Source organism: Quercus robur, chromosome 7 (assembly GCF_932294415.1).
Source record: "Quercus robur chromosome 7, dhQueRobu3.1, whole genome shotgun sequence".
Taxonomy (NCBI): domain Eukaryota; kingdom Viridiplantae; phylum Streptophyta; class Magnoliopsida; order Fagales; family Fagaceae; genus Quercus; species Quercus robur.
The window spans coordinates 386,607-402,671 of NC_065540.1; the positions used below are offsets into that span (position 1 = coordinate 386,607).

Below are 16,065 nucleotides of genomic sequence, written 5' to 3' on the forward strand. Positions count from 1 at the left end.
AGAGAGGAAAAAGAAATAAGGAAATGGTGCAAATTTATGAGAAGTGAGAGTGGGATATATTTATGGTAGAAGGAGACCAAGGGTGAAACAAAGAATTTACCATGAGGTGATCTCGTGATTCTTATCTTAACTTATTATTATTGTCATTAGGTCAATTAAGAATATGTGGTTCACCTTCTATCTTCTCTAGTAGCTTAGGTTTGAAATACTTACATAGAAGGTCCAATTGAAATTGGGCCGTATGAGAGAAATCAAGAGGGCCCCTGAAAGCCCATGTCAAAGAAACTTCATTCGGTGGGCCCTTCTTGAGAATATTTTTTTATATGTTATAAATCCTTATTCCTTTCTTTGTATTAAAATTCAGCATAATGGCTAAACAGACCTACGCAAATGACATATTCATATTCATTATCCAAGGGCATTCGAGTAATTTAGACAAAAACGAAGGCGGTCTCTAAATACGGTTACGGTTATTCACAGGCAGAGGACCCTTTTTCCCACTCCCCAGCTCCTCTCCCAGATATATTAGCTGAGCTCATTCCATTTATATTTCAATTTTCCGGAGCATAGTTAGAAATTTTCTCGGCAACCAAACAGGGTCTAATACTCATTCAAGTACTATTACACTATTTACACAACACAAGCGTCAGCCAATTCATGTACCGATCATCGATACAATGATTTTCTCAAGAATCGGACGCTCTCTTTTTCGCTCCACTCGTTCCTCGTTCCAAAGAGTAAACTTTCTCTCCCTCTCTATCTTTTGAATAAAGAAAATATGCTATTTTTAGGTGACAGATTTATGATTTTTGGTTTAAAAAAAAAAAAAAAAAAAAACTCTGTTTGGCTGCGCAGAATGTAAATTCTGGTAACTATACTGAGAGGAGTTTGTTACCGTACGAATCGCACTTGTCCTCTTCGGGAAGTGAGTGCATTTCACGCGTCGATGGCGGATTAGGGCTTATGAGGGGCTTCGTCACTTCCTTTGGAGCCGGGAAGCAACTCGTTTCGAATTCGTACTTATCGAATTTCAGTTCCGTCATCGCAAACCCTAGGGTTCGCCGATTTTTCTCTAGCGAAGCGCCCAAGAAGAAAAGTAAATCAATGATTAGCGTTTCTGATTTTTCAATCAGTTTTGTTTTGTTTTTTTTTTTTTTTTTGATTTATTTATTTTGAATAATTTGTGAATGTAGAATATGAAAATTACTACCCGAAGGACAGGAAGGAAGTTCCGAAAGGGAAAGAACAGAAATCCGAGTCGAAAGGTAAGGTCTAATGATTTTTTTGTGTAATATATGATAAATTGTGTTGAAAATGGATCAAATTATATTGTCAATTTTCTTTCGGAGTTTGCGTTTATAATACTAATATTCATTTGTTCGCTCGCAACTCGTTAAAGGTATCAGAAATTGTATCTTTAGATCAGAGATTGTAGTTTTTAGGTTAGATTTTCTCTACATATTTTCCACATTTGCTTTTGTGTTTTTTGTAATTAGTTAGTTTGTTAACTAGTTGGTTAGTCTTTTTTTAGTTAGTTTTAGCCGTGTTTACTATTATGTATAAGAGTGCTTAGTGATGGCAATTTTGCACATCAATAATACCAAGATGTTTATCTATCACTCTCTCTATTTTTTGACAAAAGGTGATTTTTGATGGGATTTAATTAACAATGATCATAGTTTGTTTTTTAAAAATATTTTTGATGATTTGATTTAACCTTTACTTATCAAAAAAATATTTTTGATAGTTGGGAGAGGGGGATTTGAACTTAGCTATAATGCACGGATACGGCAGTTTTGCTGCTCACTTGCTCACTGGTCTGAGCTTTTAGCCTTATTGCCCTTAGGCCTTAGTTATGTTATTATATATTGTTTGTTTTGACTTGCGTTACCTACTGACTTTGGAATTTATTAGGATATATATTGCATCATTGTGGTCTGTGGGCTTGTGAGATATTGATATAGTGATATAATATAATATTGTTTGTTGGATAGCCACTGTGATATACTATTGCACACTTGTTTACTGTTATTCTGTTATATAATTTATATATTTATTCTTCATGAAATTCGTAGGAAAAATGAATAGTCTCAGTCATTGTATTTGAGACAACATATTATAATGTCATTGTCCTTGTTTGTTGTTTAGTGTTGCCTTTAAATTAAATTTAGATATGTTTTCAAGCATTTTATTGTGGTTAATTTTAAAAATTAAAATAAACATAAATTATGTACAAAAATATTTAAATAAACCTAAAAATAAATATTAATTAATTGCCGTATCTCCGACATATCGAATCCTAGGATTTTCAAAAAATGTTGTATCCCCGTACCCGTATCCATACTCGTACATTATAGGAACCTAGACGTCTCCATTTGAAACTTGCCAGTTGAGCTACAAGGCTTCTGGCAGTTGGTTTTGTTTAAGTATTGCTAATACTTTCCTTCAATCATCCTTTATATGATACTGGTGGTAGGTGTACTTTGTTGTTGAAATTTTGTTGTGGCGAACTAGAACTGTGGAGTCCGTGTTAATGTCATATAGATGATGCTGGTGATAGGACTGGTAGCTAAATATGATTCCAAGACCAACAATTCGATGTACAGCCTCATTCTAGTCCTTAGTTTGAGGCACAACTGCATTTTCAATGTTTGTTTGGTTTACAGCAGCATGTTCTCTATTCGCTTCTGATCCTTTTTTTTTTCTTTTCGTTATAATATTAAAATTTTGATGCTAAAGTGTCATTTGTGGTCGTATGATGTTCATATTTTGTGTACCTCTCTAGGGGACTCAAATAGTGGTGATCATGGGAATTCCCAGGAGAACTTGGTGAAGCAGTTCCAAAGTTTAATCACTCCATTACTGTTCATTGCCTTTATCTTTTCATCAGTTTTATTCAGTCCTCATGATCAAAAGCAGGTCAGATCGTTCAGTACTATTTCAGCAATGAGTTTATTGGTTTCTAGTAGATGTGTAGGTTGCATTAAGTTACTGCCTTTGGTGAATTAAGGTCACCTACCAGTATTTGTCTGTTGTCATCAGGTTTACCATACATACCAATCTAACGGATATTTGAAATAGTTGGTATGTATAGTAAACAGCAATTTATATTTCATTCTACTTTTATGCACTATGGTCAATGGCTCCATGCTTCCTTCTTCTGGCTGCTGATAAAATATTATTGCACCTTCCTTTCCCCCCTATTGGTGTATGTGAGTGTTAATGATTTTGGTGTTTGACTTTCCATTGATATTCGTTTGGAGTCCAACTTCTGCACATTACTGATTAATCTTTTGTCTTTTTAACTTTAACGTAGACATGCAATGAATGACCTCTTTTAACCTTATGATCTTGAATGTTGTAATATTATTATTGGATGAAGAAAGAACTTTGTGGTATTGAATATTCTTGAGTGTCCGTTTGGCTTGAGCTTATAAGCTCAACTTTTAGCTTTTATATACAACTTTTTAAAACCTCACTTCTTTTAAGTACAAGTATACTTTAACACACTTTTAGTAAAAAGCCTAGATAAGTTGTTCCCAAACGGACACTATTCCCCCTCTAGATATGGATAAATTATTTCTGATTGTTTCTGATGTGTCTTTTGGTTTTTGTAATGTTTTATTCTGATAACTCTTTGATAGCTTATTGATGTCTTTGCTCAGATTAGCTTCCAAGAATTCAAAAACAAGCTACTTGAACCTGGTCTGGTGGATCGCATTGTTGTTACAAACAAATCAGTTGCAAAAGTGTATGTGAGGAGCTCACCACGTGTTAAAAATCAGACCAATGATGATGTTGCCCAAAGTCCTATCAATGGTACCCCTACTAATGGAAATGCAAGCCAGTATAAATTCTATTTTAACATTGGAAGTGTTGAATCTTTTGAGGAGAAGCTGCAGGAAGCACAAGAAGCATTAGGGATTGACCCTCATGATTATGTCCCTGTAACATATGTTTCTCAAGTGAATTGGTACCAAGAATTGATGAGGTTTGCCCCAACAGTATTGCTTTTAGGATCCCTTTGGTTCATGGGGCGAAGAATGCAAAGTGGATTTGGTGTTGGTGGTTCTGGTGGAAAAGGTGGCCGTGGAATATTCAACATTGGAAAAGCTCATATTACAAAAGTGGATAAGAACGCAAAAAACAAGGTTATTCTGGGGTTTCGTTACTCCACTTTGCGTTATCACATTGCTTTTATCTTATTTTGTATTTCAAAATTATAGCAAATGAAATTCAGGAGAGCTAATCAGCATGATCATCCCTTTCGATGTCTCATATGGTGTCCAGGTATATTTTAAAGATGTAGCTGGCTGTGATGAGGCAAAGCAGGAAATCATGGAGTTTGTTCATTTCCTCAAGAATCCAAAGAAGTATGAGGAATTAGGAGCGAAAATTCCAAAAGGTGCACTTCTTGTGGGTCCTCCAGGCACTGGGAAGACGCTTCTTGCAAAGGCAACTGCAGGTGAATCTGCTGTCCCTTTTTTATCTATATCTGGATCAGATTTTATGGAAATGTTTGTTGGTGTTGGGCCATCAAGGGTTAGAAGCTTATTTCAAGAGGCAAGACAATGTGCACCTAGTATAATATTTATTGATGAGATAGATGCAATTGGTCGGGCTAGGGGGCGTGGAGGTTTCTCAGGTGGAAATGATGAGCGTGAAAGTACTCTCAACCAATTACTTGTAGAGATGGATGGTTTTGGAACCACTACAGGAGTTGTTGTACTTGCTGGTACAAATAGGCCCGACATTTTAGATAAAGCCTTGTTGAGGCCTGGTCGGTTTGATCGTCAAATTACAATTGATAAACCTGACATCAAAGGTCGTAATCAGATTTTTCAAATTTATCTGAAGAAGCTGAAACTGGATCATGAGCCATCATACTACTCTCAAAGGCTTGCTGCCCTTACTCCTGGATTTGCTGGAGCAGACATTGCTAATGTTTGCAATGAAGCTGCTTTAATTGCCGCAAGAAATGAGAGTGCAGTGATTACAATGGAACATTTTGAGGCAGCTATAGACAGGGTTATAGGTGGTCTGGAAAAGAAGAACAGGGTAATCTCTATCTCATGCATGTACTTGTTTATATAGAACATTGTACTAATGTTGTATGCATATACTCAGTATGACTGCCGTACTCTGTGAAAAAGCAGTTGACTCTGGGTGTATATTTTTGACTAATCTCCAAAGCTACATTTCAAACTGATTTGATTTTATTATTAGTTTATATGTTAGAAACCTTCCCAAATTTTCTCACTTAAACTATCCTTACTATCGCTTGGTAGAAGTTAAGTATTTTGCAGAACATATTACTTTATCAAGCCCTTAATCTTTGACTTGTAAAAGCCCTTTAACCTAGAACTCATTATTAAATGTACTGAAAAAAGACTTCTTTCTGGGAATTTGAAGTCTCTAAAGAATTTTATTGTCCGATGTCAAAAGTGAAAACAAAATCTTAAATGAAAGAAAACCAGAACTCTTTTTTTCTCTTGTGTTCTTTAGTTTAGTTCATTAGAGTTTTGCAACAATTTGCAGCCTCTAATTTTGTGGCAACAGCTAAGAGTTCTCCCAGTGTTTTAAGCCTCAAGCCCACTGACAGATAAGGAAAGAAAGGGATAGATTAATCACTAAGAGCAAAAGCTCGCTGGCTAGCTTTAGCCACTCTAGTGAGCTCTTACCCAGGTGCTGCCATTTTTTTGCCTTGTTGGGAGGCTCTGGTTTCAAGTCTTTCTCAAATGTGCTTGTTAGGATCCTCCAGTCTGTAAATGACAGTGGCTTTGTGTACATTTTACAAACACTAAACTATAGAAAGAATTGAATTGTAAATATGATATTTGTAAGTTATGAAAAGTTAGATGTCAAGGGTGAAAGGGCATCATTTCTTGAAAGTTTTGCTATTTAAGCAGAGAAAAAAAAAAGTTTTTTATTGATACTGGTCTATAGTTCTGAATGGGAGTACTGGAGTAGTTGCCACCCCACAGTAACCTGGTTGGTTCATGTTTTACTTATTTCTGATCTAAAGTATTTGCCATTGCCCACTAACTTGGTTGGTTGATTTTTTTTGTCTCTGTGTAAGCATGTCTTCCAGACTTTCAATGTTGAAAAAATTTTCATTTTTGAGGTTAAAAACCAAATATTAAAACATAGCTGCATGAATGTTGGCATATGGAATAATTCTGTTAACTGCTGATGCATCAGTCGATTTGGCGATTGACCTGCAGTGTGTTATAAATTCCTGTGTGCTGATGGCATCAGTAATTTGATGATGGACCTAAACTCTTAACAAAAAATCCATATTAAGTCCATTTTTTTTGAAGACATGTAAACCATTACCCATTTCTTTCTGCAGGTAATAAGCAAGTTGGAACGGCGTACTGTTGCTTACCATGAGTCTGGTCATGCTGTTGCTGGATGGTTCTTGGAACATGCTGAACCCTTGCTTAAAGTTACCATTGTTCCCCGTGGTACTGCAGCACTGGGTTTTGCTCAATATGTACCCAATGAAAATCTATTAATGACCAAAGAGCAGCTCTTTGATATGACTTGCATGACCCTCGGTGGTCGAGCTTCTGAGCAGGTGATTTTACTGATCCTCTTTCCCTTCTTTATGCATTTTTTCTGGATGAGTTATTAGGGACTTGCTTAAAAGTGGTACGTACTGATCTATTATCAAGGTACTTATATGCATTTTTTCAAAGAATTTCTCTTAATTGAGATTTTGAAATACAGTTTAGCTTCAACTCTTCAATGGACAAATATAGTGAGCCATGAGGTGTGGGTCTGAACTATGTTGTGCATAATTCATCTACCATGTGATTGGTTGTACTTCGTTTCTCTTTCGCTAATGTTATAGTGTTTTCTTTCTTATGGTTTTTATTTATTGATAGATAATGATCATTTTCATTGCTTAGAAGCTGTAAGGAATGTGAACTTTCAGGTTCTGAAATTATTTGAGATTCTAATTTTCCTCGTCTTTTCCAGTGACATCTTGGCAATAAACAGAGCATAGAACTTTATATGTTTGTGTCTGTGTGTAGGAAGTTGATGAGACCACTAGCACAAAGTAGTTTCATAAAAAAAATTTATTTTTTTATACAGGTAATGAATGTTCCATGTCTATTTCTTCCCCTCTCCCCTGAATCTCTCAACAACATTTGGATATTTAAGTAGTTAATGTGAACAGACACTATTTTGGTCTTTAAATGGTTATTTTACAATTACATTACCAGTCAAAAAGGATGGATTTTTTTGGTATTTAGCATTATTTTTGGAACATTTTAGTTAGTTGTCAAGTTTGCAAAACTATTTAGCAAACTAGCATCTCAAGGCCCTGAAACTCAAGTCTCTAAGACTCGAGTTCCTGTGTTTTCTGCCGTTCTCTTCTTCTTCTTCAGATCTGCCGTTCACTGTTCTTTTTCTTCTTCTTCTTCTTCTTCTTCTTTGTTGGATCCGCTCGGATTTCTTCGTTGGATCTGCTTCTTCTTTTTCAGATTTACTTCTATAGAATTCGGGTTCCACGTGGATAAATTGTTCCACGCCAGCACTAGAAATCGAGTCTCAAAGACTCGAGATGCTAGTTTACAAAATAGCTTCAAAAACGTGCTTACTAACGAAATGTTTCAAAAATCATGTTAAATGGAAAATTTCCTCCAAAAAGGATAGAACATAATACTTAAGACTGAACTTGTAAGAGCGAGGTAGAGGATGAGGTTGTGGGTTCATGAACCACCAGGTGCATGCTATTCCCAATAAAAAAAGACTCAACTCTTGAGGTTTAGATCTAGACATTAGGGAATGCCAATACTTTGTTTCTCACTTTCTTCATGTGAAATATTACCTTTTGTGGAACATATCATTCCTTGCTGAAGAAAGGGGGGAAACAGCAATTTCTAATTTCCTGGATGTTTCCTTGTAGTTTAAAAGCTGATATGTATATATTATCCATTTCATGAATACCATGTGAACGGTACTTAAACCGGGAGATCATAAAGTTTATAATTATCACATCAGTTGATATTTGTGGTATATGTGTTTTAACTTTTAAGTATACATGTATTAAAGCAATTTTGGGCAATGGCCAACATATAAGGCCGTGGTTAGCAGGAATTGATGCTGGTCTGCCTTTATAGGCCCACGTTTCTTTAAGTATAGAAACTAGGTTATGTTTGGCCATGATTGATAAAATTCTCATTGAGTCAGTGGCGATGCCACTTGGAGGGCAGGGTGTTCCCAGGAACACCCTGCCCTGAAAAAAAAAAAAAAAATTTATATATAATAGTTTAAATTTTTTTATTTGTTTACCTTAAAAAAAAAAAAATAGGAACACCCTCAAAATTTTCATGCCAAACAAATTTTGAACTAAAATCTAAAAAAAAAAAAAAATGTAAGAGAAAGAGAGAGTGAAAGAGTGAGATGGGTAAAAAACTGAAGGTGACCTTTGATAATTCTTTGAGCTTGAGGTGGATTACTCATGAAACTTCGACCTTCACAATGTTCACATATTTGTAGCACAAAGAGAATGGATGGCAGAGAGAGTGTGGTGCCTTGTAAGATAGAAGTATAAAACACAGAGATAGAGAATTTGAAAACTAGGGGCTCTATTCGGGTAAAAATGGTGGGATTAGGTGGGGTAGGCGAAATATTAAATGGGCACCCAGGCAAATATTGACACGTTTTTTCTTTTCTGGCAAATAGTGTCCTTTAGGCAAAAATTTAACATCAGCTGATAGTTAAAAATAGGAGTACCACTTGTTTTAAAAAAAAAAAAAAAAAACACATTGTTAAAAAAGACACCCAATTAATGGTATATAAACCACATTGTTAATTTCTTTTTTTTTTTTTCTTTTGAGATTTTTTGGTGTATAGAATGTAAATTTGTTTTGGTTTTAAGAACATTTTTTTTTTTTTAAGCACAAACTTCATGTCGGTCAAATCTTGAATTTTAGCCAGTATTTACTGAAACGTCCTGAAATAGACCAAAATGACTCGAAATTTTTTCAAAGTGAAATAGGAACACATTGGACAAAATTTCTGGAGTCGCCACTGCATTGAGTCATTTAATTATGGTACTGTGATATTTCTCTTGGATCAGGTTTTGTTGGGGAAGATCTCAACTGGAGCCCAGAATGACTTGGAGAAAGTGACCAAGATGACCTATGCCCAAGTTGCAGTTTATGGTTTCAGTGACAAGGTAGGTCTTCTTTCTTTTCCTCAAAGGGATGATGCATTTGAGATGACCAAGCCCTACAGCAGTAAGACTGGTGCAATTATTGACGGGGAAGTTAGAGAATGGGTGGGTAAGGCCTATGATCGCACCATTCAGCTTATAGAGGAGCACAAAGAACATGTAATGCAGGTAGCAGAGCTTTTGCTTGAAAAGGAGGTCCTTAATCAAGAAGACCTGGTTCAAATATTAGGGGAGCGCCCGTTCAAGTCAAGCGAGCCCACAAATTATGATAGGTTTAAGCAAGGGTTCCAAGATGAAGATAAGGAGCCTAAAGAGACCACAGAGGGTGGCACAATGGACGGCAGGTCATCACCTTTGGAACCAGATGTTGTCCCTGCATAGCTCTTCATAAGGCTTATGGTTGTACAAATTAAATTTTGTTGACGTTAAAATTCCTTCACTAGCCACATGTATCTGAACCAACTTGTAAAGATCTTCTAATGGAAGCAAAAAATCATTTATAAGATCCAATTAATTCAATTAGGAAAGTCTCTTATCGTCGAATAAGAAATTATGGATATAATTAAGGTTGTCAAAATCGGGATCCTACGTAGGATCGTGGGAGGTAGGTGGGATCGTGGATCGTAGGATCGGATCGTGGATTGTAAAATTCTATATTATTTGAGAAAAAAAACAAAAAATATACATTGGTATATTAAATAATCATATAAATTATACATTCATTGATATAATTACCATACATCACTACATTCATTTGTAAGCATTATTTAAAGATGCTAAAAATCTCAAAATGTGACACTCTATTGGAATATTTTTTATTTGAGTCTAATTGATACTCTCTCTATATTAGAGTAGAAAAACTTGGTTTATTGGGATTATATTTTTCATTTGAGTCCAACTGAGTCTTCTGTCAAGTTAAAGAAGATAACAAGAAACCAAGGTTGTTTGGGATTATTAAAATCGTACGATCCTACTAATCTTGAACGATTGCAAAGATCTTGAAAGATTTAGATCGTTTTGGGTAGGTGAGATCGTAAAATCGTAGGATCGTAAGATATAGAGAGAGTATTGGGATTATATTTTTCATTTGAGTCCAACTGAGCCTTCTGTCAAGTTAAAGAAGATAACAAGAAACCAAGGTTGTTTGGGATTATTAAAATCGTACGATCCTACTAATCTTGAACGATTGCAAAGATCTTGAAAGATTTAGATCGTTTTGGGTAGGTGAGATCGTAAAATCGTAGGATCGTAAGATCCAGATTGAGATTTTGACAACCATGGATATAATCCCGCTTATACAAAAAATCAATAACATCATAATCATTGTGGAGTGGATGTTGATTGAAATATTATTGTATTTATTTTATATATATATATATATATATATATATTCCAAAACACTGGGCTTTGAATTGGCTCATACTGTGGTGGATGTGACTTACACCGGTTTACCACATTGGATGGTGACTTACTCTTTGACGAATGCTGCGGTAGACTCCCTTTCAAAGTAAGGATTTCGTGGTGACTAATTTTTTGGCTTTACTTCGTTTGTCATTAGCGATGGATGATGGGAGTCACGCACTTTGGGGCTTTTGTTACTTTGGAATCACGCTACCTATATGTGGCCCTGGTTTGTGTTATATACCTGTACGCATAAATATGATCGATATAATTCCCAATTTGTATTCAAGTGCGTGCCCCATGTATTTTTTGACCCCACTTAAGTTAACAAAACAAGTGGTGAATGACTGACTGAATGAGAATGAATGCACATACACTCGCTCGGATTTGGACCGTCCAGAGTGGGACTTTAATGTTTAAGCAAAGTGTGTGGGTGCGGTTGTGTCCCTTAAAGCTCTAGCATTGCTCTACTGGATTAAAGTGGATTAAAGCTGTAATTTTGTTCGGCGGAACACAACAAATTGTAGTCTCTCAACCCCAAATTGTAGCTGGCGGCATTTAAATATAGAAGTAGAACCTACCCATATATATTTCATGATTTGATGATAGATAGATTTTACTGAACATAGGAGGCCGAAAATATTCTTCAGGACGGGACTTGGCAGAGAGAGTTGATTTTTTGTAGTATCACAAATTATTTTACAATTTTTTTGCTACAACTTTGACGTAATAGACTATGAGTAGTTAATCATTATTTACATATGAATTCATTATTTTTTTCACCAATCACACTCTGTTACGTCTCAATTATAACAAAAAGTTGTAAAAAAATTTATAGTTTTAGATTTTATTTTTTATTTTTTATTTTATAGTTTAAATGTCTTAATAGATGCCATGGAGATAGTTGTACTTTGGTCATTGAATCTAACCGCATGAATCTTTTGCAAATAATCTCTCTTTTTATTCTTTTTCTTTTTCTTTTTTAAGGTCCATTGGGTGGAGTCCCAACTCTGTCCTCCTCTCACATAAAGACAATTCCCACTTGTAGGTTTTGTCCGCTTCAATCAAGAGGCAGGCGGACGGTACTCTGGACTGAATAATTTTTAGGGTATACAAGCATATTCCCATGCTTACGATTTTATTTTATAGTTTTTTTTTTTGCACAATTTATTAAATTGGTCGATTGTAAGTTAAAAAACAGTAGCGGAAACATGTAAAAGTAATTGTTCACCATTCATAATTGATAACTTCAACAAGTTGAAATATAAGTTATATCTCTAGATTTATTATATCGTTATATGAAAAGGAAGGAAGAACTTTACCTAACTAACATAATATTCTAGGAGTTGAGCAAAATATCAATATATGTGAGGTTTTGTAATCTGTTATAAAAAAAATAAAAAATAAAAAATAAAAAAAATTTTAAGTTTAATAATAATTGTAGCTTGCAGTTCATCAACATCCATTATCAAGGGTATAACAAATTTCTTTTTGTTTAACCAAATAGAAAAATTTTTATATCCTACTTTTGTTTCCCTACCGTTAACTCCTGTGTTAATAATGATTATTAACACCGCCCCGAACACCCCCCCCCCCCTCCCCAAAAAGAAAGAAAGAATCAAGGGATCAATGGTGTCATGGTGCATTCTCCATAGGGACATTAATATTTGTTGGATGCTGACTCCATATTTGATTTGTGATGTGATTCCATTTTTCAATAATGGTATAAACAAACACCCAAATTTTGCCATAATTGTCCTTCATGACAAACTATGAGGGGTAGAGAAAAAATTATTAATCCATGCAAAAATGATATAATTAATCACAATCAGCCATGTAGGATAGTTGTAGTAAAATGGGTGTGTTTGTGTTTGGTACTAGCATATTCCCATATCTTCAATTGATATTTTCTTTCTTTTTTCACAATTTTATTTTATGTTATTTTATTTTTTATTATTATTATTTTTTATAAGTGGAGAACATATAAAAGCAATTATCCACTCATAATCTATAACTTCAACAAGTTATAATAAAAGTTATGTCCTTAGATTTATTATATCTTTTAAGGTAACACAATGTGGGATCCGTAATTGACTTAATCAACTTAATATTGTAGGGGCTGAGCAAAGTATCAATATATGTATTCAGCAAAAAAAAAAAAAAAAGTATCAATATATATAAGGTTTCATAATCTGGTATTAAAAAAAAAGTTTCTTAATCATTATAAATTCCACTTCATCAACAATCATTATCAAGGGTGAATGCTACAGACTATTAAACCCCAACCCCCTCCCCCCCCCAAAAAAAAAAAAAATCAATGGTCTTATGGTGCATTCTCTGTAAGGACATTAAAATTTGTTGGATGCTGACTCCATATTTGATATGTAATTTGTGATGTGATTCCATTTTACAATAATGCTATACACAAATACACACATTTTGTCACAATTGTTTTACGTGACAGACTATGAGTAATAGATAAAAAATAATGGGTACATATGATAGTAACAAATGGTCAATCACAATCTGTCACGTAAGATAGTTGTGACAAAATATTTGTGTTTGTGAGTGTGATACTAGCATTATTGTTCATTTTATTAGGCTAAGATTGATGATTAGGTTAAGTGCGCTACCTGGAAATCATTCTTCTGGACAAACCATTGTTGCTCTATTTTTGTGTGTGTGTGTGTGGAGAAAGAACCATTGTTGCTTTTGAGAGTAAAAGCCAATCTATAAATCCAAGCATTATTGGCCTCCTCGTTGGAAAGCAAACCGATGGAGATACTGCCAATCATTTGTGGGGTTTTTGATTGCTACTTATTACGTTTTTGAGTGGCTATAAATAATGGTACGGAGTGAATTGAATGGTTTAGATGAGTGGAAACCCTATGTTCATATCATGTACTTTGCATAAGAAAACCTAGTGCACAATTTTATAATAATTCCAATGTGATTAATTATGAGTGATAAATAAAACGAGTAGGTTTATATGAAAGTGATTGTTCATAATTCACAGAGAACTGCTTCAATAGCAAGTTATAACAAAATATGTGTAATCGTAGAAGAATTGAGTTTGCATCACTTCCTCAAATGGTCCTACTATATATTTGATATTGTGTTTACCAACCCAACTTTCAAAGTTGTTAATGATGATACTTCTCTTAACCATGATTAGTGAATTAAATTAGTGAGGTTGTCCTTTTCTGTAATTTTTTTAAAAATGTTTAATTGATCTTTGTTTAATCTTCATACTTTACGTAAAAAGGAAACTTGGCAATACTTAAATGCTACATAAGTTTCACATTAGCACATAATGTATGTATAAGATCTATAAAATTATATAAAAGAATACCAAACCCAACCCCCCTCACCCAAAAAAAAAAAAAAACTTTTTTTAGTTGGGGTTTAAGATAGTTACGGTGTGAATAGAGATGGTAATAGGTTTTGTGGATTTTATCAACCAATATATATAAATAAATAAAAAATGTTTTTAATTTTATTTTATTATATAGAAATGGTAATGGACTACTTCCGGGGAAAAAAAAAATTCAAATCTTATCCCTCAAAATATTTTACATGTCAGACATGTGCCAAATCCTATTACATTTAATATCTCTCTCTCTCTCTCTCTCTCTCTCTCTCTCTCTTAGTTGATCTTATCTCTTTAAATGGTAGAATATATAGTACTTTCATACACAAACACAATTATTTTTTTAATTTGAGATAGAATATAATCATAATAAATGTCCATTAATAACTTCTTTCGTTTTTTGAGAATCTGTTCAGATAGGTTTTATTAATCAAGAAAAGGCTTGTCAGCCGAAGCAAGAGTACAAATATCAAAAGGAATAGACTCCATCTAGACAGTTAATGAAGAACCAAATCTAACTTTCTTTGCCAAGGCATCGGCGATAGGATTACCTTGCCTATAGGTATGAGAAAAACTAAAGCTCTATAAGGAGTTTACAAAAACCAGAGTATCCTAAATAAGATGACCAACTATCGAATGAAGATATTTAGGGTTCAAACCCCTCACTCCCAACTATAATAATTATCATAAATTGTTAAGAGCCTTATAGCTCAATTAGCAATTAGCATCCATAATTATCCAATTTCACATTTAGACAACAAAAATAAAAATAAGAAAAAACCATATTTTATTAAACTTTCTTGTGCATTGCATGGGTTACAACCTCATTCCATTCTAAATCTATTCCATTTATATTTTAAAAACTCAAATATGCTTGTTTGTTTTACCATTAATAGGGTTGCACAGGTCAAATCAGAAAATGGTGGTATGAAATGCCAATGCATTTTGTTGATTTATTAAAATAAAACAGAGACATAAATTTTGTTGGATAAACACATAATTAAATTGGATTTATAAGATCCAAACTCTTCTCAAACCCTAGCATAGATATAGTGGCAGAGTCAAAAAAAAATTTAAAGGAGGGTCAAGCTAAATATAAAAAAATTAAATTAAATCTAAAAAATAACACACACACAAATTAACATATATATATATTTATATTTATATATAAAATATTTATTTATTGCTTATACATGGAATGTTTGTAATTTTGATTTAACATATGATATTTTCTTACAAAAATAGAAATATTTATATCAAATAAGTCTTTACATCTTTATAAGAAAAAAAAAAAAAAAGAGTCTTGACATGTCTAAAAATATATAAATCAATTTAATTAAAATAAAACATAATTAAATTATGTATGGTACACATTTAATACACCTAGATATCTTTGCTAAATACACCATAAAGTACTACTAGAGTTACAGGACTCTTGATTGTTCTTCTTATACCATAACATTTGCAAACACAAAGAACAAAGGAATTGTGAATTACATGCAGAGTGTAAAAGTGCATCAAAGTTCTTGATGTAATTTGATTTCTCCTTGGCTTGCTGTTAGAGGTGACGCTAACCATAGCCCAGGGGTATAAATGAACCCCCAACATGGCAAAAAAAAAAAAAATATATATATATATATATATATCTCTCTCTCTCTCTCATAGGGAAAAGTACTATAGATAAAAATGTACCTAACTTTTTGCTGAAAGTACTCTAACTAAAAATATAAAAACTAAATAAAATATGTATGAACTCATATGGGATCCCTAGAAATAGTAGGGAAAAAAGAAGAAGTAATAAGTTGGCTTATAATCAAGATTTAATACAATTACAAAGAACAATAGTTGTCAAAGTTGAATTGGATTGTTAAATAAAGAATTGTAAAGAGTACAGACAAACTAGTAGATAAAAGAATTCTGAGTAATAATAATAATTAAAGTTCACTTAACAACAATAATTAATATGTTTATTATATTTAAAAATAATATATAATTTCCAAAATTTCATCTTTGCAACAATAATTAATATGTTCATTATATTATAAAATAATATGTCAAATAAATTAATAATTTGTCTTTTATTCTCTTGCTAGTACTATAGACA

The 16,065-nt window shown here is 33.4% G+C and overlaps 1 protein-coding gene across 3 annotated transcripts; it reads left to right on the forward strand.

Annotated features, from left to right (window-relative positions):
* The first annotated feature begins 461 nt into the window (after positions 1 to 461).
* Positions 462 to 9,717, forward strand: LOC126691583 (ATP-dependent zinc metalloprotease FTSH 8, mitochondrial-like). Of its 3 annotated transcripts, XM_050386608.1 has the most exons (9): positions 462 to 737; positions 856 to 1,096; positions 1,194 to 1,265; positions 2,786 to 2,919; positions 3,666 to 4,151; positions 4,291 to 4,465; positions 4,607 to 5,058; positions 6,353 to 6,580; positions 9,095 to 9,717. In XM_050386608.1, the coding sequence occupies exons 1-9, from the start codon at positions 678 to 680 to the stop codon at positions 9,569 to 9,571; spliced, it is 2,325 nt and encodes a 774-aa protein (XP_050242565.1). In that variant the 5' UTR covers positions 462 to 677; the 3' UTR covers positions 9,572 to 9,717. The 3 variants fall into 3 exon arrangements, with proteins under 3 accessions (XP_050242565.1, XP_050242564.1, XP_050242566.1); XM_050386607.1 differs by having other exon boundaries at positions 4,291 to 5,058; XM_050386609.1 differs by lacking the exons at positions 462 to 737; positions 2,786 to 2,919 and having other exon boundaries at positions 923 to 1,096; positions 4,291 to 5,058.
* The last annotated feature ends 6,348 nt before the right edge of the window (positions 9,718 to 16,065 follow it).

What these genes read in the sequence shown, in the direction of transcription:
- LOC126691583 (XM_050386607.1), top strand. Translation starts at nt 678, where the DNA reads ATGATTTTCTCAAGAATCGGACGCTCTCTTTTTCGCTCCACTCGTTCC. An exon ending in ATAAGAACGCAAAAAACAAG is followed by an intron (nt 4,152 to 4,290) that starts GTTATTCTGGGG and finishes TATGGTGTCCAG; the next exon opens with GTATATTTTAAAGATGTAGC. An exon ending in GTCTGGAAAAGAAGAACAGG is followed by an intron (nt 5,059 to 6,352) that starts GTAATCTCTATC and finishes TTCTTTCTGCAG; the next exon opens with GTAATAAGCAAGTTGGAACG.